This window comes from Podospora pseudopauciseta, assembly GCF_035222475.1.
Source record: "Podospora pseudopauciseta strain CBS 411.78 chromosome 5 map unlocalized CBS411.78m_5, whole genome shotgun sequence".
Taxonomy (NCBI): Eukaryota; Fungi; Ascomycota; class Sordariomycetes; order Sordariales; family Podosporaceae; genus Podospora; species Podospora pseudopauciseta.
In genome coordinates this window covers 1544909-1564383 of record NW_026946665.1, presented here as the reverse complement: position 1 = coordinate 1564383, position 19475 = coordinate 1544909, and the positions used below count along the sequence as shown (strand labels likewise).

The following is a 19475-nucleotide window of genomic DNA, read 5'->3' as shown; positions in this document are numbered from 1 at the left end:
CTTGTCAAGCGACAAAAGCAAAAACACTCCTCCCCCTGATCTCCTCCCCCTTCCAAACCAACACCCAAGGCACAACCGATAGTATAACTGCAATACTCCCCAAGACCGCCCCTGCTTTGGCCTCTCCCAGATTCCTGTACATCAGCCTCGTCACCAGAGGGAAGGCGCCACCAACCAAGTTCCGACACAGGGACTGCGCAGCGAGGGCAGAAGAGGCGTATTTATGATAGACGTCGGCAAAGTAGTTGAACACTGCGAGGTAGATGCTCAAAATGCCCATGGTGCAGAGAAATATCCCTATTGCGGGGAAGATCCAGTGAATTTCTGGCTTGGCGGTGAAGCCAAAGAGGTAGAGGCCGATAGGAAGGAGTGTAGAGGTAAGACAGGAAAAATACAAGCGGGATTCGGGAGAGGAAGAGGGAAAGTAGGTTCGGAGGATGGACCATATCTTGTCTGTTCCATTTGCTGGCGCTGGTGTTTCGTCCGACAGGGAAGATGTTGTCGTGGAAGTAGAGGTCAGCACTTCGCGAGGGTCAACCCATTTGGGATGAGACAGCAGCCGCTGCTGGTAGATGCTCATTGTGGTTCCGACGACGGCGCCTAGGATAATGGCTGTGAAAGCGTGCCCCGATTGCTCGAGAGACCAGCCGTAGACATGCTGGAATACATAAGGGATGGAGCCGAATGTTAGATAGAGGACTCCCCACGCAAAGGCGACCCAGGCGGAGAAGAAGAAAATGACCGGCTCAGTGAAGAGCAGGTAGAAAGGGCGGGAGGATGATATGGCAATCATTTTGCCGATAGAGGCGCGCTCCTCGTCTTCTTTGACCACCCATCTGACGCGCTTAATGGAAGGGCCCCTTTCATGTCTACTGGCTGAGGGCGAGAACGATCTCTTTTCGTCATATCTGTCGTCTGTGCTGTCTTCTGAGCTCGCCATATTCTCGCTCGCCTTCTCCTGTCCCTGTTCGTCTTCAAAGCAGAGCCCATAGTAACCTTCATTTTCCAGCTCTTCGTACCACCTGTTCAGCGCCTTGGCTTTCCGGCTCAGCAGCACGCTTCCCCTGCTTTCCTTGAAGAACACCACAAAAGCCACCATCAACACCCCAGACATGATCACCTGATGCCACCAAGTCCATTTCCACATGTTCGGATATCTCTCAACATCTCCCCATCGCTCGGCCATGACGGCACAAACCATGGGCCCGAGCCCGGTACCGGCAAGGACAGATCCACTGAACAAGGCCATCGGCGTGTTTCGTTCCTCGTTTGCGTACATATCAGCAATAACACCGCCAACCATGGTGCTGAAAACGCTTGCCCCCACTCCAACCAAGAATCTGGCAACCAGCATGCCTGCGAGCGAAGTCACCACACCGCAGACACCCTGGAACACGACGTAGACGATGCCGGCACACACAAAGACGGGATATCGGCCATTCATCTCTGAAAGAGGGGCGAGCATCATCGGGGCAAACCCAAAGCCGACGCAGAAGGTGGTGATGCCGGCCAGAACAGGCTCAACGCTCGAAGGGACTGGCGAAAGAGAGGCTTGTATGAGTTCGGCGGGCGGAGAGTAGGAGCCAGAGGTGTAGGCTGTCAAGAAGGTTGCTACGCATGACAAGAAAAGGAGCACATTCTTGCGATGTGGTGCCCAAGTTCGAGGATCAGCATAGGGCGTCAGGTCGGGTGGTTGTGGAACCCTGCTTGTTGGGGTGGCAGGGTGAGTATTCTGGTTGAACAGAGGACTGGGGAGTGCTGTCTCGAAGGTCAAGTAAAGAGTGGTAATATTGAGTTCTTTGGCATGTCTGTCGACAGCCGTTGTCGTCGACGGCCCGGGGCTTGCCATGACTGCTGTTGAGCCTTAAAGCTCGAGGAAAGACAAGACGAAAGGTGAAGAGAAGGGGGAAAAGGAGCAAGCGGTCAGCTTCCAAAGCTATTTGGAAGACGGGTCAACCGGGGCAGATACCCCAGCTTCATTGACATAATGGAAATAGAAAGGATACAGAACTTTCAGCTGTACGGGCCGACGGAACTGTCTCATCAATAATCCTGCCTCTGTCAGGATGATGACCAACCTGGGGGGATTCTGTGTCCGTGTTAAAACCCGGAGACGATCGTTCTTGGCTGAGATGGGCTCTCACCCTCCGTCCCCCATATCCACCGGCGGTGCTAGGTAATGTAGGGGGAAGGATGCCCTGGTTGGGGTGTTGCCAAGGCCCGAATGCCCTCGCCCAACTCGGCTGCCGTTCTCCAGACACGGGAATATGTCGAGGCAATAGATGGCGCAGATGGTGGAATACTGCGGGCCAAGACAAAACATGTCCGAAAATGGCGTATCCGATGGTTCCCAACTGCATCCTCCTCTCTCGGTAGACATTGGACCTGGAAAGCTTATCAGATGGGCCTACCAACCAACTGGGGGCACCGAGTGGGAAGACTTCCTTCCATGAGGACATGTTGTACAGCAGGGGCTTATGGGGCGTCATGAATCGAGGAATGCAAAACGGCACAAGACCGCAGAAGAAGATAAAGCGATTGGACTGAAGCAGATATCAGAAGATGGAAAATCCTGGGACAATGACGACTCTGGTTTGAGCTGTCGTTGGTGTAAACTTCAGCAACTCCACCACCCACCCCGCGTTGCCGGCCCGCAACTGTCAACCGTAATACCCACAGCTTGTGTAAACCCGGTTATCCCCGGAATGCTTATGCTTCCAGCTGATAGCAGGGGCCACAAGAAGGTCCAAGCTCCTGAGCTCTGTTCCACTGCAGATGACAAACCACATCTCCCCGTGTCCTCCAACCACACTTTCTCACAGTCAGGAAGACCAATAGATACGGCACATCACAGGGGATCTCTTCTCCTTAATTGGTCTCATTGTCCATTGATCCTCGAGGCCTTACCCCTGATCTTTCTCGGTCTGCAACCTACTTACGACATCGCTCACCCAGCACCGGGAAGCACGAAGCTGGTATCCGGACCACTCTTATCATCGAGTTCTCGGCAAAGCATCACCGTTGTGGTTCACCACAACAGGATTCTTTTGGGGCAGCTCTCGACACATCACCAGGCACCGTTCTGTTTCGGGGCACAAAGATAAGCTCCAGAAAACCCGTCATATATTTTCCCATATTTACATGCCCAGTCCTCCTCCCAGCCCTCAAACGAGCTTTGCTATCGACAAGAACCACACCTTTTCGACCCCTGACCCAAACATCTTCACACTCCTGCAACCGCTCAGGAAAGGGTGGGAGCGCTGGCGGCCCATGGGTACCAAGCATCAGTGTTGGCGTTGGAAGTGCTGCGCTCCACCGAGCCGGGGGCGGTGCCGCTCTTGAGCAGGAAGTAGTTGATGTACTGGTTGAGCTCCGAGTTCTGTCCGCTGGGGAACTGGCAGTGGTTGTGGCCACCGATGAGCGAGAAGCCCATGTTGTTGGGCACGCCGTAAGCCTTGTAGATTTGGCGACCAGCACGCATGCAGCCGGTGGTGGAGACGGGGCCGAGCCAGTCGATGTTGTTCTCAAACACGGCGAGACCACGGGGCACGATCATGGCCGCAAGGAAGTGGTGATCCTGCGGGATGTTGGTGATGGAGCGGACGTGCGCGTCAAAGTTTTTGGAGAACCAGGGCTGCTCGCCAATGATTTGACTGGCAGTCTGGATGTTGGCGCCAGACGACTTTTGCTGGTCAGAGATGCGCCAGCAGGCCGCACCACCGGCACCGGACTCCTGGGGGATGGTGAGGGCGATACGCTTGACGAAGGCGCCGGCAACAAAGGCACCCTTGCCGTTGCGGGAGCAGCCGGTCACGCCGAGACGTGTGGTGTCGATACCCGCAGCAGGGGTCTTCTCCAGAGCATCGATCAACCGGTCAATACCCCAAGCCCAAGCGGTAAGGGAACCAGCCGAGTGGCTGCTGCCGAAGAGGTCGTAGAACTGACCGCGGCCGCGAGAACCCATACCGGACTGGGCACCGAAGGCGTCGTTGCCAAAGGTGATGGTGGCAACGTTGCTGGGGATGGGGATGGAGGCGCCACCGACACCGATGATGGCGGGGAAAGGACCGCTGCCGGATGGCTTGCGGATGCCGGCGCTGAAGGTGATGCTCTTGCTGCCGACAGTCACGCGGACCTGGATGTTGTTTCCGCTCATGGTACCGGTGACGCTGTCGGGGGGTGGTGGGTAGACACCGAACTCATACTGCTGCATGATCTTGCTGATCTCCTCCTGGCGGCACTCAAAGTCGGCCTTGGTGGTGATCTTTTGCCCGCTGGCGCTGGTGAACGGATCGGGGAGCTTGGAATTGTTCTGGGTCGGGTAGTTGGCCTGGACGGAGCAGGTCTGACGCTCAAAGATCTCGTTGGCGGGAGCGGCAACGGCAAAGGCCGCGCTGGCCACGAGAAGGGCGGAAGCGAGATGGACCATGATGACGATTCTTGCGAGGAGACGTGCTGTCAAGAGATGAACACAAAGAGTTGGTTACCCCTTCCCATGGCAAGTCGTTTGACGACTTCTGATCCTTATATGGACTCAGCTACTCGCTCGGCCTCCCCTCAAGAGCCCCATCCCGGTTCGGTGGTAGGGGGCAAAAAGGGATGCGGGAGCTGTGCCTGGCGCGGCGTCATCTGCAATATTCTCCGGACGCTTGCTTCCCTGCGGCCTTGCCGGCTGCAATCAATCATGGGTCGAGCTGATATTGAATCTTGGTCAACCCCTACAAGAATAATTCCTCCAATCCGCTTCTCAGATTCCTCAAGCGTGGCGAAGAAGACGGTGCAGCCTTGCTTGTCCTCCTTCCCCCGGGAACGGACGCTGTACCCCACCCAGATCGATGGCGATGGTTGACATTTGGTTGGTTGGCAGGGTGAATTCAATGTGGTTGTCTCCTGTCAACAGGGGTCAAATGCGTGCGGCGGCGGCAGAAGGCAAAACAAAGACGGTTGTCTGTTGTTACCCTGTCTTGGCACTTTGGATGATGGCGGAGGCTGCACGTGTTCCCAAGCCCGTGTGAATTCTCGACGAGATTGGGGACTGATTGGGGGTAATATGGATATTTGCCGGCGCATCGCAGATCAAACACACACCTTCTCGTTGACCCTCGGCCTCTACTTCGACCGCCGATTGGCACCGGCCGACGGGATGCTTCCGAATGCAGCCACGGCTGAGCCAGTCCCGATTGTGGGATTGACGAGACGGGCTTGGGGCAGGATTTATCATCTCTTTTATTGTTGTGTTTGTTTCGTTTCCATCTTGTCTTGGCCGAATCGTTGAGGTTTCTAAAGTTGTTGGATCTGGAGAACATCGGTCCACTGATCGTCTACCAAGTGGAAGACGACGCTGCGTCGATGGTGGTACCTAATACAGCAATACCGGTCTGCCCCTGACAAGACCTACCAACATCCCAACTCAACCTGAGCGTTCCAGAACGGCTGTCACTAGCTTGGCTCCCCGATCGTCACGGGTACTCAGGCTCCAGTGGGCCATATGTCCGCCAAGCCAGCTTGACAGATCTCGCAGTGACGTTGGGGTTCGCGGCAAAAGTCGATGGTGCCCCACGCCGGAGAATTCGGGGCACCCCATGTACCCCAGACCAATTGATTGAGCTCTCTAAGACTGCCGACATGTTGCAGGGCATGCTGGCAAGGTCCTTCAATGCCACATGAATGCCACACGGCGGCCACACGACTGCCACATGAGTGCCACATGGGATCACTTACTCGCCACCATCGATACGCCTTACCTACCTTGGGCTTGGCGTTTGGTTCTTGAACCTTTCGATCGCATCCTTGTTTTGCGGCCCATTTTATCGAATCAACGAGGCAATCAGCAGAGATCGTGATACCAATTTTGCACTCATGATTATTGCACATTTTGTCAAAATTGCAGGTGCTGGTTGTTGATATTGCCGCCACTTACCCAGAGACCGGGTGGGCAGTGGCGGTCAAATATAGCCGCCATATGGACAACGCCGTGTCTTCGTCACAAGGTCTATTTATCTAGATTATGTGCGGGGAACGTGCCTGAGATCACTCCTGAATCTCTTTAGGGAAGACCAGTCCATCCCTGAGCGCGCAGCTCATCTCGTCCGGGACGACCGAGTTTTCGTCTGATGGCGAACGGGTCGTGAGTTGTTCCATGAGATTTTGGCCATTCCCGATCTGCTGGGAAGGGGATTCTCCAACTGGAGCTGGTTTGCGAAAGTGGAAAATATACAGCCATGTAAATTTGCAGAAGAGGTGAGAGTGGGCTAGTTTTCCACAACGAAAGAGCCTCCTCGGACTTGATATACACCCTCCGTTGCCCAAGCATACCTGCCCACTGTGCCCAGCCTTTTCCTCTCCTACGGACCCCAAAACCTGACTTTGGTGGGAAGTCGTGATGATGGTACCGCTGATCTTGGCGGCATTCTTGGCTGCTGCCCTCCTCCCGGGGCCGGCGTCTGCACACGGGGGACTGTCCAACTACACGGTTGGCGAGACTTGGTATCGAGGGTAGGGACGGATGTGACGGCATTCCTTTTTCTTCTGCTCGACCTCTACCACCACCAAGACACCTGCAACCTCTAGCGATGAATCCACTTTTTCCCTGTCTTGCAACTCAAGACACTGACTGAGAAGGCAGATACGACCCCTCGACCCCACCAGAAGAACAGCTCAACAAACCCTGGCTCACCCAGCGCCAATGGATCACCATCGACCCCCTCTTCAGTCCCACCTCCCCCTTCCTAGCATGCAACGACCCCGGCACGCCCCCCCCGTCCTCCATCCCGATCAGCGCGGGCGAGGTCATCACGGCGGTGTACTACTACTGGCTTCACCCCGTCGGCCCCATGACCGCCTGGCTCACCCGCTGCCCCGACGACAACTGCAACGCTGTCAACCTGACCGAAGCGAAATGGTTCAAGATATGGGAGGCAGGCTTATTGGATGGGACACTAGAGCTAGGAACGTGGTATCAGAAGAGTTTTCAGCGATGGGATGGGGAGCCGGGGTTGTGGCCGGTGAGACTGCCAGAGGGTTTGGGCAGTGGGAGGTATATCATTAGACATGAGATTCTCAGTTTGCATGTTGGGTTCAGGCCTCAGTTTTATCCCGAGTGTGCTCACTTGGAGGTGACGGGGGGGAAGGAAGGGAAGGGGGTGGAGGGGGAGGTGCCGGGCGGGTATCTGAAGGTTTTCCCTGGGGCGTATGATCAAGATGGTGAGTTACCTAGTTGTGAATTGGGAAGGGAAAAAGGGAAAGGGTTGAGCTGACGAGCAGAGGGGGCAGACGAGAGTGTTTTTGTTGACATTTACTCCGAGGAGAATGTCAATACGACGGTGCGTCCAAGTTGGTTGTTGGGATGATGATTTCTTGGCCAGAAAACACTGATTCGTTTTGTGCAGACATATGTTATCCCCGGAGGTCCGATCTGGGAGGGCCTTGGCTTGGACTCGGAGGTTTGAACGGTCGCGGAAGAGTTGTGAACAATGAACCGACAAGGACACTGAACTACACAAACATGCGCTTAACAATCTGGGAAATGGACAAAGAAAAAAGCCAGCTGCAGCCAAGTGTGAAAATTCTGTGTACCAATCTATCGTATATACCATTTCCGCGTCTCGATCCCATCATACCCTCCCTCATAAACGCCATAACCCATATACCTCATAAAAAAAGAACTTCCCCGCCCCCCGCCCCCCTCACCGAAAACTAAACCCCTCCAACCGTCTCAATGCCTCCTCCCTCCTCGTCCTCAACCCCCCATCATCACCTCCTCCCCCCTCTTCCCTCCTTCCCTTCCCCCTCCTCGGCTCCCACACCCCCCCCGTAACCAAGCTCGCAAACTTCCCCCTTCCTGATCAACTCCTCATACCCCCCGTTCAACCACAACCCCCCCTCAACCATCACCACCTCCCCCGCAACCCTCATCATCTCCTTACTATGCGTCACAACCACAACCGCCATCTCCCTGTCCCCCCCTCCACCAAATCCTGAACAACCCCCCTCACCCCCTGCGCCCCCTCCGCATCAAGCGCACTGGTCGGCTCATCCAACACCAACAGCTTTGGCCTCCTCGCCAGCGCCCTCGCAATACACAACCTCTGCGCCTGTCCTCCGCTCACCGTCTGCCCACCCTCCCCAACCAAGGTATCATACCCCAGGGGAAGAGAGATGATAAAATCGTGAATCCCCGCCTCCCGCGCGGCAGTCTCGATATTATTTCCGTCCGTAAGCAAAGGCGACGAGTCAGGTAGACCATACGTGATATTTTCCCTGATCGTATAGGGAAACAAGATGGGAGTTTGGGGTACATAGGAAATAAACTCCCTCAGCGCTGCCGTGTCCAGGGTCGAAGCAGCCCACCCTGCAAACGTCAAGGGTGGGGGAGAGAAAGGGTTTTGATCCAGTGGGCTGGCAGGGAAAAGCGGGATCGAGTTCCGCGGAGAGACGCTTGGTGTGATGGTGGTTTCCCACATTAGCGTGGGAGGGGAAAGCGTGAGTTTAGGGCCAATATTCGAGAACCGTTTTGATGACGATGGGGTGCGAGAAACATCGGCGGGAGGGGGCCGGTGGTAAGACGGGATGGTGTCGTTTAGTGGTTCATAAAGCCCAAGAAGTAAAGCCGCGATGGTGGATTTTCCACAGCCCGATGAGCCGACGATTGCGGTGCATGTTCCCGGTTGGATCTCGAGGTTGACGCTCCGTAAGACTTCCGTCTTCGGGGAGCCAGGGTAGGCGAAGCGGAGGTTGGTCATCTTCACGGGAAGAGGGGAGTCAACTCTTCGGTCTCCTTTGGCCTCGTGGCTTGAGTTGTGGGGAAGGTTGGCGTAATAGAGGATCTGCGTGGCGGTGGCTTTTGAAGCAGCGATTTGAGGGACGTTGCTCAACGCCATGACCGAGGTGCCTAGGGAGAAGAGAATGAGGTTGATGACCTTGATGACATCCGTAACAGTCGTCGAATTGGTGCTCAGAATCTTTGCCCCATAATAAAACACCAACGCCGTCAGGAAAAAAGCAATCGACTGATAAAAGCCATAAAAGATGCCCACAAACCCAGCCCGCTTATACCCCAAAAGATACGTCGAATGGGCAGACTTGGTGTGCTTGTCAGAAAAGTACCTCTCCAGAGTCAGCGCCCGCACAACCTTGATGTTGGCAAACGTCTCGTTGAAGATGGCGCTCGTCGCAGCAGCAGCCTCATTAGCAATCGACTCCCACTTGTCGCTCATTGCCGCATTCCCCCTCGCAGCCGCAATAGCCACAGGCAAACCAGCCAAAGCCACCAGAGTAAGATCCCACTTGATGATCAACGCCCAAACCAACGACGTCAGAATCATCAACGAAACCGTCAGCACAATCGGCAGAAACATGCCCACCAACTTCCTCATCTCTTCCGCGTTCCGATCCAGGCATTGCGTTATCCTGTTAGGAGAATGATTCGCCTTGTCGAACCAAGACTTGGGCTGGCTGAGGATCCGTCTGATGGCCTCAGCCCTCAGCGCATTCACCCACTTCTGAGCAACCTTCTCCAGGAAAAAGTACCCGAGAAACGTCGCACTGGCATCAACCACCGCAACAATCGCCAGGTATCCCGCCCACGTGCTCCCCGCCGACTCCAGCCCCTCAGGCAGCCAAAACGCCCCAATGAGATTGGCAAAGATAAAGGAGAAAACCGGGTTGCCAGCCGCAATGACCAGACACAAAAGCAACCCAGCTATCAACTGTAACCTCCCCCTCCTATCAAGCGTAGGCCAAACAGTCTTCAAGATGGCCCCAATAGAAGGTAACCGATGACCCTCAATCGTCCGTCCCTTCTTTCTATCCTTCTTGCTCGCCAAGTGTTCCAAAAAGAACTTGTCCAGCGAGTCCAACGACGCCGAGCTCTCCGCCACCGACGGCTTCTCTTCCAGTCTCGCAATCGGAATCCTGCTGCTCTGCACTTCCCGTCCCATTGTCGTGACGATGTGCATGCTTTGCGGCCTTAACGAAACGCGCGAAGTGGGCCTAGCGGCAGTGGACCGTCGACGCTGCTGAGGAGGAGGAGGAGGAGGAGGAGGAGGAGGAGGAGGAGGAGGAGGAGGAGGAGGAGGAGGCTGAATAGGATCAGATTTCCACGACATGCGAGGGAAAAAACCGAGCGAATGCATCCTAGGATTGTCGATCAATGCCCCGCGGAGGAATTTCCCATAGCTGGCCTCCTGGACTGGCTCATCATCAGACAGCTCGTAGACAATATCAACGTCGCTGTCGGTTGAGGCGGACCCTCTTGAAGAGCAGGCATCATCTGCCGAAGCGAGGAAAGACCCAAAGAGTCCATCTTCTTCGGCGGCAATCTCCTTGCTGGGACCTTGTTGGACAACTCGACCATCGGCCATGACATAGACAAAGTCGTCATCTCCAATATGTCCCACCTCGTGGGTGATGATGATGGTGGTCCTGTCCTTGCGCCAGATGCGGATAGCTTCCATGATCATGGTTCTGCTGATGGGGTCCAAGCCGCTGGTGATTTCGTCGAGGATGAGCACAGGGGGATCACGAAGCTTTGCTCTGGCAAGTGCCAGCCGTTGCTTTTGTCCACCGCTGAGGTTGTGGCCGCCAGAACCGAGTTGCGTGTTGATGCCATCAGGCATGCCTGTGATGGTGGACTGGAGAAGCGCCATGCCGCAGGCATGCTGGATCGCTTCAGGGGGGACCTTGTCCGGCTCGGTGGCACCAAACGCAATGTTCTTGGCGAAGCTATCGTTGAACAGGATGCTTGACTGCTGAATGAGTGTGACATTGCGGCGTAGCCATTCCAGATCAAGTGTCGTAACGTCATGGCCGTCGACAGTAATGCGGCCATCGGTAGGTTCATAGAATCTCAGCAGAAGATTTCCCAGCGTACTCTTCCCGGAACCACTCCTGCCCACAACAAAAGTGAGTTCTCCCTCGGGAAAGTGAAACGTCGATGGCTCGAGCACCGTCTTGGTTGGGTTGGAGGGATAGGCAAAGCTGACATTCGTCATCTTGATGTCGCCTGTGCAGCTTGAAGGCTTCTTCCATCCGTTATTCTTGTCGAGCTCCTCATTTGCCTCCTCACCGGCCACATTCTTGAGCAGCTGCGCAGCCTGCATTCCCTTGGCCAATATCAGCCACTCGGGCCCCAGAGTCTCTATACTCTTGAAAGCACTCAAAGCAGCGTAAAAGGTCGTGAGTGCATTTCCCGGAGTGAGATCACCTCTCCCGACGAGAACAACGGCAAAGTAAAAGCCCACCACGAACAGCATGATCATCCACATCTTGATGTAGCTCATCTGGCCGCAGTTGCAAAGCACCTGCCTAGAGTAGTACTTGGCAGACCGGCGGATGGCTGAGATGAACTGAAAGGCTTCCTGATCGGCTGCATTGTAAACCTTGACGACATCGATGGATGTGGTTGCGGCGGTGGCATGCTTGGCAGCCTCTGCTAATTCTCGTTTCTGCCCTTCGATGGCGGGATCGAGCAAGCGGCCGAGGGCCCAGAGTATCACAGCCGATGGCACGCCAGTAGCGAGCAGCACCAGCGTGAGTTTCCAGGAGAAGGAAAAAGCGACGATGAAGCAGGCCACAAAGACCAGCACATCGCAGACCAAAAAGCCCAATGTTTGGGAGGTGGCCAGCTGAAGCTCTCGGGTCTGCCTGTCGTTTTGTCAGTCTGGCTCCTGCTCAGTACCTCAAATCATGCGACTTACGTCTGAACCTGCACAAGCAATGCCCAAACACCCTCGCCCCTGAGATCATACCACCCCGCCGTCTTGCGCAATAACGATCCAAACATGATCTCTCTTGTTGTCCTGGCCCTCAATTCGCCAGACACCACCCACAGGGCAATGTCAATCGAAGAAAACAGCCATACTCCCAGCCCAAGAAGGACGAAGTAGATGGACCATTGTGAGATCTGGGAAACTAACTCGTTGGGTGTCAGGGTGCCGGCACCCCATTTCGACACAATTTCGAAGATCTTGCCAAGCATGATGGCATAAGCAGTGCGGCCAGCCGCAACGAAGGAAGCAGTGAGAAACGAGAGAAGAATGAGAGGTATGTGTTTCGGTCGGGTGAAGCTGAGTAGCGTCGCGAATGTCGATCTTGTGGTCGGGACTGGCCCAGCCTTTTCTCGTTCGCTTGGTGTCTCCTCCATTTTGATGGCGATGCCGTCCCGCTCTGTCGTTGGAGCAGGGTACCCATTGAGGGAAGAGGACTGAGGAATTGACGAGGAAATCATGCCGATGGTGATAAGTCTCTCGGGAAGAGAGGATCATGGAATTGGTCGAGACGAATGAGACCAAGTGCTGTCACTTGATCGAGATGGGTGCGTCGACAAAGTATGGGAAAACAAAGTCGGATTTCGGCATGGAACTGATTCCCGACAAAAAGTCTGTGTGGCTTCCATGATTTGCCGCCTCTTGGTTCCTGAGTATAATGGGACGCGTGGTGAAGCTGTAAGCCTTTGTGCGATGTTGGTATTGTGGTGTGGTGCTCTTCAGGGGTTGTGGTCGAGGACAATACTAAGGGGTACAAAGCATGGTGGGGGGCCACGCACAAGGGTCCAGAGCGGGGTACAGGCACAGGGGACATCATCTCACTTGAGAAGAACAGTGAAGAGGTAGGTATCATTTCTAACTTCAGAAAAAGTATTATCATCAGGCGCTAGATCCAGCAGCCTTCTCCTGCTGCGCCTTCTCGTAGATCCAGTCATTCAGGCCAAGCTTGTTTCGCGCAATCTCGATGGCGTAAAATTGCATTCTTGGTACTGTTTAAGGTGTTAGTGATCAATTCTCGAGAGGTCCGTTCCTTCAGCCAAAACATACCGAAGATGGTATCCTCCTCGGTGTACTCGGCCTTGGGGTTGGAGCGCAGCATGGTGCCAAAGTTGTAGTCATCGACCCTCTTGTCATAGGCCATCAGGAACTTGCGCCACCTCTCCTTGCCCGTTTTGCTCTTCATCTCGTCTTCATCAATGGTGGCAGCGGGGTCGAACTCGGGGAAGTCGGTCTTGAGGTGCTCGTAGATCTCGTCGTCAATCTTGGTCAGGCGCAGGGTAGAGCCCTTGACCTTCTCGAGGATGGACCAGTAGGTGGCCATGTGCTGGACAGCCTTGACGGCGAACTGCTTCTCGATCTACGGCATCATAGTGTCAATGGAAGCGCTGGGCAGGTAACCTAGGAAGAGGGAAGTCGCACATCCTCGAGGTTGTCCGCATTTTCAGCGTCAAAGTTCTTGGGAACGGGGCCTCCGACGACAGACATGGTGATGGTTGGTCTTTGCGGTTCAGGTAAATGTTGGTTTATGTGTGCAGCTATCAAGAGAGTAGCACAATTATGGGAGGCGCCGTCAGCAAATGTTTTATCGCAAAAAGTAGGAGGCAAAAATACCAAGGGCGGGCGCCACGAGACAGCACCAGAAGCTTCAAGCAGCCGCCAGAGCTTATGGCGGGGTGACTGACGTTTTTTCGCGGGGTTGCCAGGGTTAGGCTGTTATCGATAACAACCCCGGCATGATCTTATCTTATCTAGACCACTTCACACTTCCTGCCGTCTTGGCATGGACCCGCTTTTGACATCCGCCAAGCCAATTCCAATAAGTGACTGCCAAGACTGTCTTTGCTGCTCGCTGTGTGCCACAACATCTCCATCTCGTTCACGCCAGCAACTGTCGCAGAATTCTTGCAGCGACCTCCCTATTTCTTCGTATACCTGAGCTGGGCTTGTCTCATCCATTCTAACTCCCCAGATATATGATGGCTGCCCCGCCGCTTTGAAAGGCTCGCCTTGTTGGTGTGGCGCCGTTAGCCGTGTCCTAAGCACCACATCGCCGTTGGGGCTTCGTTGCCCACGGTGGGGGAACTTTAAGGGGCCATGAGCTATGATGCGTGCTCATTGGGTTCGGCTCTTGTGGCACAAGTCAGGAGGAGCTTAGTCGCGAAAACCCAAGGCGGGATCGGAATGGCTTGCGCCGAGCATCCACTGCCATCAAACACGGCAGCATCACCAACTTTCTCTACCTCGAATACACAGCCATCTATATACAAATGGAGAGACAACGACCGCCGGAGCCCGCAACAGCCGTAGCCGGACAACCAAGGAGCACTGCGCGCCTGTTGGAGGATGATGACTATGAGGCCCCTGACGATGGAGCTGTCCTCGAGAACGAGGATGGTGGTCTCCCGGCCACCACGGGCAACATCAGAAAATCCTCACCTCTAGCCCTGGGTGGCTCTCGCTCACGGATACCTCTGAAACAAACTGAGTTGTCAGTACTTCACTTGTTCTGTCACTTTTGGCCTTGTGCTACCCAGTTGCCTCCACAAGCCCATCCCCGCCCTTGTTTGTCCCACCCGCGTACTTGATGGACGCAAGCCTTCCCGATGTATACCATATCGGAAAGCCTGAAAGTCCAAATTTAACATGCCGATATTTAGGCTATCTGCGCCAACATTCACTGGCACCAGGCAGACAATCCAAACCGCACAAACTCCACCGTCCACCCAGCCCCCTACGCCCAAAAGAGAAAATACAGCTCTACCTGGCGGTTCGAAGTCACACAGTCCTCAAGCAGCGCGGCACAGGTCCTTGTCTGCCTCATCGTTACGTAAACCGTCTTCGATGCCGTCAATGGTGGGAGTGAAGATACGTCCAAAGCCGTCAACTGGCCCCAAGCAATCCAAAAGCAACAGCCGACTCACAAGTTCTTCATCATATTCCCTGCCAGGGCCACGGAGCTCAACTACGCCAATAGGACCAAGACCTTCCACGACACAACATGGACGAGGTGCAACACCATCAAGCAAAACACCTGTCCCGCCTAGGGCAACAAGTAATACTGAGACGAGGAGACAATCGCTTTCTGCAATACCAGTCGCTCTGGGTTCCCCTATTGCTTTGCTTTCATCTGGAGTACTAAAGACCGAACCTCGACCACGCCCCGCTAGCCTTTTGGCTGTGCCATCATCAGGGCCACGCACGTGGCAAACTGACTCAAAGGCGCCTTCTCCTGCACCCACGCCGACACTCACAAAGACCAAAAGACTCCCCGCCCAACTCGAGACAAGGGAGGTTGGCTCTGCCTCCACGGTTGGCAACCCAACCAACGGAACTCTACCTCCCACCAGATCCCCTACTCCCCGTCAACCCGTCAGAGCTTCTGCGACTCAATCCGCCATTCCAGCCAGATCATCTCCGGTACAGGATGCCGTAAAAACAAAAGATAAGCAAGGGACATCGTCATCAAGGCCTTCCACAATCCAAGCAACCTCGAGGCAATTGGGGACTGCGTCAACTGAAACGCTTGTTAATCAAGAAGGAAGCGGTAGGTTGGCGAAGCAAACAACTGTGACTGCTCCTGGGGGAGCGCCTGGAGGGATATCCGAGAGACTACCAACTCCGACCACACCCAGTAGGCGTTCATCCACTCATGAGGTAACACTGAGGCCAGAAAGGGTATCTGGGCACTCTGTTTCGACGAGAACCCTGGCCAACTCGGCAGCCAGTCAAACGACTGCCACGTCTTCTGGAAGGCTTTCTACAGCCCAAGAAAGTCAAGACACAAGAATAGCCAAGGATCCAGACCGTGGGTGCTCGTCTCACTATCCACTCTTGAGCGCAAAATCTCGAAGTTTGACAAGGACCCAAGGCAAACAGCTTCAGATGCAAATTCCATCAAGAAATCACGCGGCACATGCGTGTCTGCCCGCAACCCCGGTATCTGCAACTTCAACTGCTTCGTCAAAGCTTGTTTCAGCCTCTACTTCTGCTTCACGCAGGTGTTCGTCATGCGCCTCGGTAACTCAAGGGGGTTCGAGAGATTCTGTGAAGCTTTCTCCGACTCCACCATCCTTGGCAGCCTCCAACAGGCCCCCCACAACCCCAGCTGCAGTTCCAACTGTGTTAACACTCCCGCCGACCCCAGCATCGCCAAAGTGTCCACTGAAACCCCCAGGCAGTCCTGCTTTATTTACCGAGGCACTGTTTCAGAGCATATCCTCACCGCACTGTGTGGACGTGAATCTTAAACACCCAGCTGAGATTCAAGGACTTTCGACAACACGCATTATCTCCCCACCAATACCCACACCGGCTGTTGAAAAAGAGTCCCAATCGCGGCAAGGAGAGTCAAGCGCCGGCAAAACGTCGCCGTCGTGCTCAGAGGGGCGTCAAAGTCCATCAGATTTGCGAGCGCCTCCGGACACGCCGACCGTTCGAGTCCCTGCCAATGATGTGGGAACTGAAGCAGCAGATAAACCGGCTGTCCCATTCCATCCATTTGCAAGTGGTGGACTCTTCATTTGTGGCAATGAGCCACGTATACAGAAGCAAGAATCTCCGAAACTGCCCAGATTCGTTGGGTATGCGCCTCCGGTAAGAATTCTCCGCTCCCCGGAACGGGCTCCTGTTCCCCTCGAGTACCCTCCTTGGGATCGGACTGTCGAGGTAACGTGGGAGAGAACGCTCAACAACCCGGCGGATAAGTTCATCTTTGACAAAGAGCTGTCCTTTCAGCAAGGAGTTCTTCGTCTGAGAAGGGAAAGAGCTTCCCGTGACCCCGATGGCACACACACATTAAACCATACAGGACTCCAAAATGGAAGGTATCCTCAGCTCAAAGGCCTAGCAAGATCAAACCGGTGTCTTTACTTCCTATTGCCCGATCGAGCCCGCTTCAAGATTACCAACATGATTCTCAACGATCACAATACGGGAAACCTCAATCCAAAGCCTGTTCGCATGAACCCTCCGCATTGCTATGAGCCAATATGGCCCCTGAATCCTCTGGATGGTCGCAAGCTGTGGACTACAGAATGTTTGGACTCCTTTGCGTCTGCAATATCTCCGCTTTACCCTTACATGTCAGTCTGCTACGACATGCGTGTCGACTTTCTCGCCGCCTTCTTCCTTGCTCGGAGATTTCACGTTGTGTACAGCCCGTTTGTGGCGGAGAAGAATTGCCCAACAGCGACACTTCTGATGGACTCCTTCGTTCCTCTGATGAGATACATCACGCTGGAGGTTGACTACACCAAGTTGGGAGGGAATGTTCATCCAACTGCTGTCGGTGTGGATCAATGGAGAGGACTTCAGAGAGTTCGCCAGTTGGTGTTGAGATTTGCCGACTTGCAGTGTACCAGGGCCGACGGAGTCAACATTGGGAATTTGTGTTTGATGGTGCGCAGGTATTACGGCTTTCGGGAAGGAATGAAGTGGAAGAAAGGGTCGGCAGAACGAAGAGTCAGGCATGATGAGCCAGAGACAGAGGAAGAATCATCGGGTTGGTCAGACACCAGTCACGCCAGTGATGAGACCACAGAGAACGACGATGAGGGTAAGCCTTTATGCTCCCAATGCAATTCTACACACTTGCTAACACGTTCAAGAATTTGTACCATATCATCCAGATGCCTATCTTTGCATCCTCGACCCACTGAAGACGATAGGCCACCACATCGACAGTCTTACCATAGTGGGCACCACTCGGAGCTATGCGAACGAGCTGATATACGCCGTTTGGGGACAAGACGAGATTCCCAGAGGCCCTGGCTGGAAGACACGAATTGAGAAACACCGCAAGTATCGCACCGCAGCCACCTTCCCTTTTACGCCTGGTCAGAGGTCAGCCCTGACGCGGTCCGGGAGGCTTCAGATCACTCGTCACACGCGTGATCCGCGCTGCTGGGTTGGCTCTTACGGGTGCAGACTGCGACCAGAGGTCAAACTCGCCGAATCGAAGCTGGTCCCGGGAAAGACCAAGTACGGCTTTCAATGGAACGAGGAAGTACGACCTGGCCCCCCGGGTGGCGTTTTGACAATAGTTAAGCTGCCCGCAGATGAACATCTGACGAAGGTCGTGATGAAACCGGCCAAGTCACCCCAACGCTTTACTTCTACCATTCTATCCAAAGTCTTCAACCGGACACCAAAAGGCATTCGGCCCCCGCTATCTGCACCTTCGTCGCCCGGCCTTAACACCACCCCAACGTCGACTGTAGCGCCAGCCTCAGGACCGGTATCGCCGTCTATTACTAAGCCGAGTCCCCTTTCACAAATAACCTATCTCGGGGAGGAGTCGAATGATGAAGGTCGGCATAAGTTACGACAGTCGTCACCAAATTCCGATGCTCAGCACATGGAGGATGATGGGGATGACCACTGGAAACGGCATTTTTGGAAGCCGTCCAAGATTCCTTTGGGAACTCTGATCAAGAGGCATGCCAAGTCAATCACGAAGAAAATATCGAGCAACAAGCTTGGTGAGATTAATTCAGAACATGATAGTCATAGTGGTGGTGGGTCTGAAGATCAAAAGGGGACTTTTGGGAAGTTGATGAAGAGGGCAAGTAGCAATGTGCTGAGGAAGGGCTTTTTTGGGAAAAGGGGGATTCAGACGCATCGGTATTAGTTGGAGTTTTATTGGGCTGTTGTGTATATTGCATGATTTTCTTTGGGTGTTTAGGACTGAAGATACAACCTGTGACATGCAGTCAACCGAGCAGATGTCATTTTGGAGAACAAAACATAGTCAATATCATCGTCGCTGTACTGTGATTCACATTACGTGTCAGGTCAAGAGACAGAATGTCATTTGACAGACCAGACCCACTGACGCGCAGTTGACTGTTACAATGGTTGGATAGATAAAGGTACTTATTGTAGCTCATTGCCGCTTTATCATAAAAACGCTGCCTACATAGACTGACACCAATCACCTATTTTAGGCCTACGAAAATATCCATCAAACCAACACAAACCGCTCAACATTCCCGAATCATCATGTCGCAACTTCAACAGCCAACAACCACGGCCACTAACCCCGAGCCTTCCAACCCCAAAGAACCCTCAAAGCTGAAAAAGCGAGTCACTTCCATCGCAATCAGGAATCCCCCCTCGCAGCCCCCCCCTCGGGCCGCGATCGAGGCGGCAGTCAGGGACATCTACTCACGACGAGAAAACCGCAAAGTGGTACTGGACAAAAGCAAGAGGACTAGGCTTGGGATTAGGCCGATTTTGCAGCCGTTGGAGAGGAAGAGGGATGGGGATGGCAAGAAGAATGTTAGTGATACTGGGGAGGGGGAGAGGATTTTGTTTGTTCCTTTTGATGTTCCTTTGCGGGCTGATCAGTGAGGTGCCCGGATTATGTGGGGGGTTTGGAGGAAGGGATGTTTGATACCTGTAGGATGGATCAAATCAACACTTCTGACATGTTGTATGATGGTCGTGTGGTGGAGAGTTGTTAGGCTTGTGAGTGTACAGTGACTTTCTTCTTGGGTATGATGTGTAATGTTTCGTCTTTTGATCTCCATAAAAGCGACCCTTCTATTCTTCCCAACCTCAACTTTACGCACTCACTTACTCCCTCGGGCCAACAGATCAACAAAGCACTTTCCTCATAACATTTCCCATCAACACGATGGCCGACAAAAAAACCACAACCTCCCCTGTCAACAATCCTGAGCCCCATACCGCCCATCTCGCGCCCGAGAC

The 19475-nt window shown here is 54.1% G+C and overlaps 6 protein-coding genes across 6 annotated transcripts; 2 read left to right on the top strand and 4 right to left on the bottom strand.

Moving 5' to 3' along the window:
- Positions 1-4: 4 nt before the first annotated feature.
- QC763_511610 (uncharacterized protein) lies at positions 5-1849 on the bottom strand (the record flags this gene model as incomplete). Its single annotated transcript, XM_062913717.1, has 1 exon — positions 5-1849. The coding sequence occupies one exon, from the start codon at positions 1847-1849 to the stop codon at positions 5-7; it is 1845 nt and encodes a 614-aa protein (XP_062765046.1).
- A 992-nt stretch (positions 1850-2841) lies between these two features.
- On the top strand, positions 2842-7625 carry QC763_511630 (uncharacterized protein). The gene is made up of 4 exons (XM_062913719.1): positions 2842-6495; positions 6626-7203; positions 7273-7322; positions 7389-7625. The coding sequence occupies exons 1-4, from the start codon at positions 6383-6385 to the stop codon at positions 7446-7448; spliced, it is 801 nt and encodes a 266-aa protein (XP_062765044.1). The 5' UTR covers positions 2842-6382; the 3' UTR covers positions 7449-7625.
- GE2 (4-O-methyl-glucuronoyl methylesterase) lies at positions 3242-4429 on the bottom strand (the record flags this gene model as incomplete). The annotated part of the gene is made up of 1 exon (XM_062913718.1): positions 3242-4429. The coding sequence occupies one exon, from the start codon at positions 4427-4429 to the stop codon at positions 3242-3244; it is 1188 nt and encodes a 395-aa protein (XP_062765045.1).
- A 306-nt stretch (positions 7626-7931) lies between the features above and the next one.
- HST6 (ATP-dependent permease) lies at positions 7932-12226 on the bottom strand (the record flags this gene model as incomplete). Its single annotated transcript, XM_062913720.1, has 3 exons — positions 7932-9990; positions 10102-11643; positions 11697-12226. The coding sequence occupies 3 exons, from the start codon at positions 12224-12226 to the stop codon at positions 7932-7934; spliced, it is 4131 nt and encodes a 1376-aa protein (XP_062765043.1).
- A 418-nt stretch (positions 12227-12644) lies between these two features.
- QC763_511650 (uncharacterized protein) lies at positions 12645-13449 on the bottom strand (the record flags this gene model as incomplete). The annotated part of the gene is made up of 3 exons (XM_062913721.1): positions 13185-13449; positions 12813-13122; positions 12645-12754 (listed from the first exon to the last, which is right to left on the bottom strand). Exons 1-3 carry the CDS (start codon positions 13248-13250, stop codon positions 12645-12647), a joined length of 486 nt encoding a protein of 161 aa, XP_062765042.1. The 5' UTR covers positions 13251-13449.
- A 122-nt stretch (positions 13450-13571) lies between these two features.
- QC763_511660 (uncharacterized protein) lies at positions 13572-18594 on the top strand. The gene is made up of 3 exons (XM_062913722.1): positions 13572-14253; positions 14423-17319; positions 17372-18594. Exons 1-3 carry the CDS (start codon positions 14033-14035, stop codon positions 18391-18393), a joined length of 4140 nt encoding a protein of 1379 aa, XP_062765041.1. The 5' UTR covers positions 13572-14032; the 3' UTR covers positions 18394-18594.
- The last annotated feature ends 881 nt before the right edge of the window (positions 18595-19475 follow it).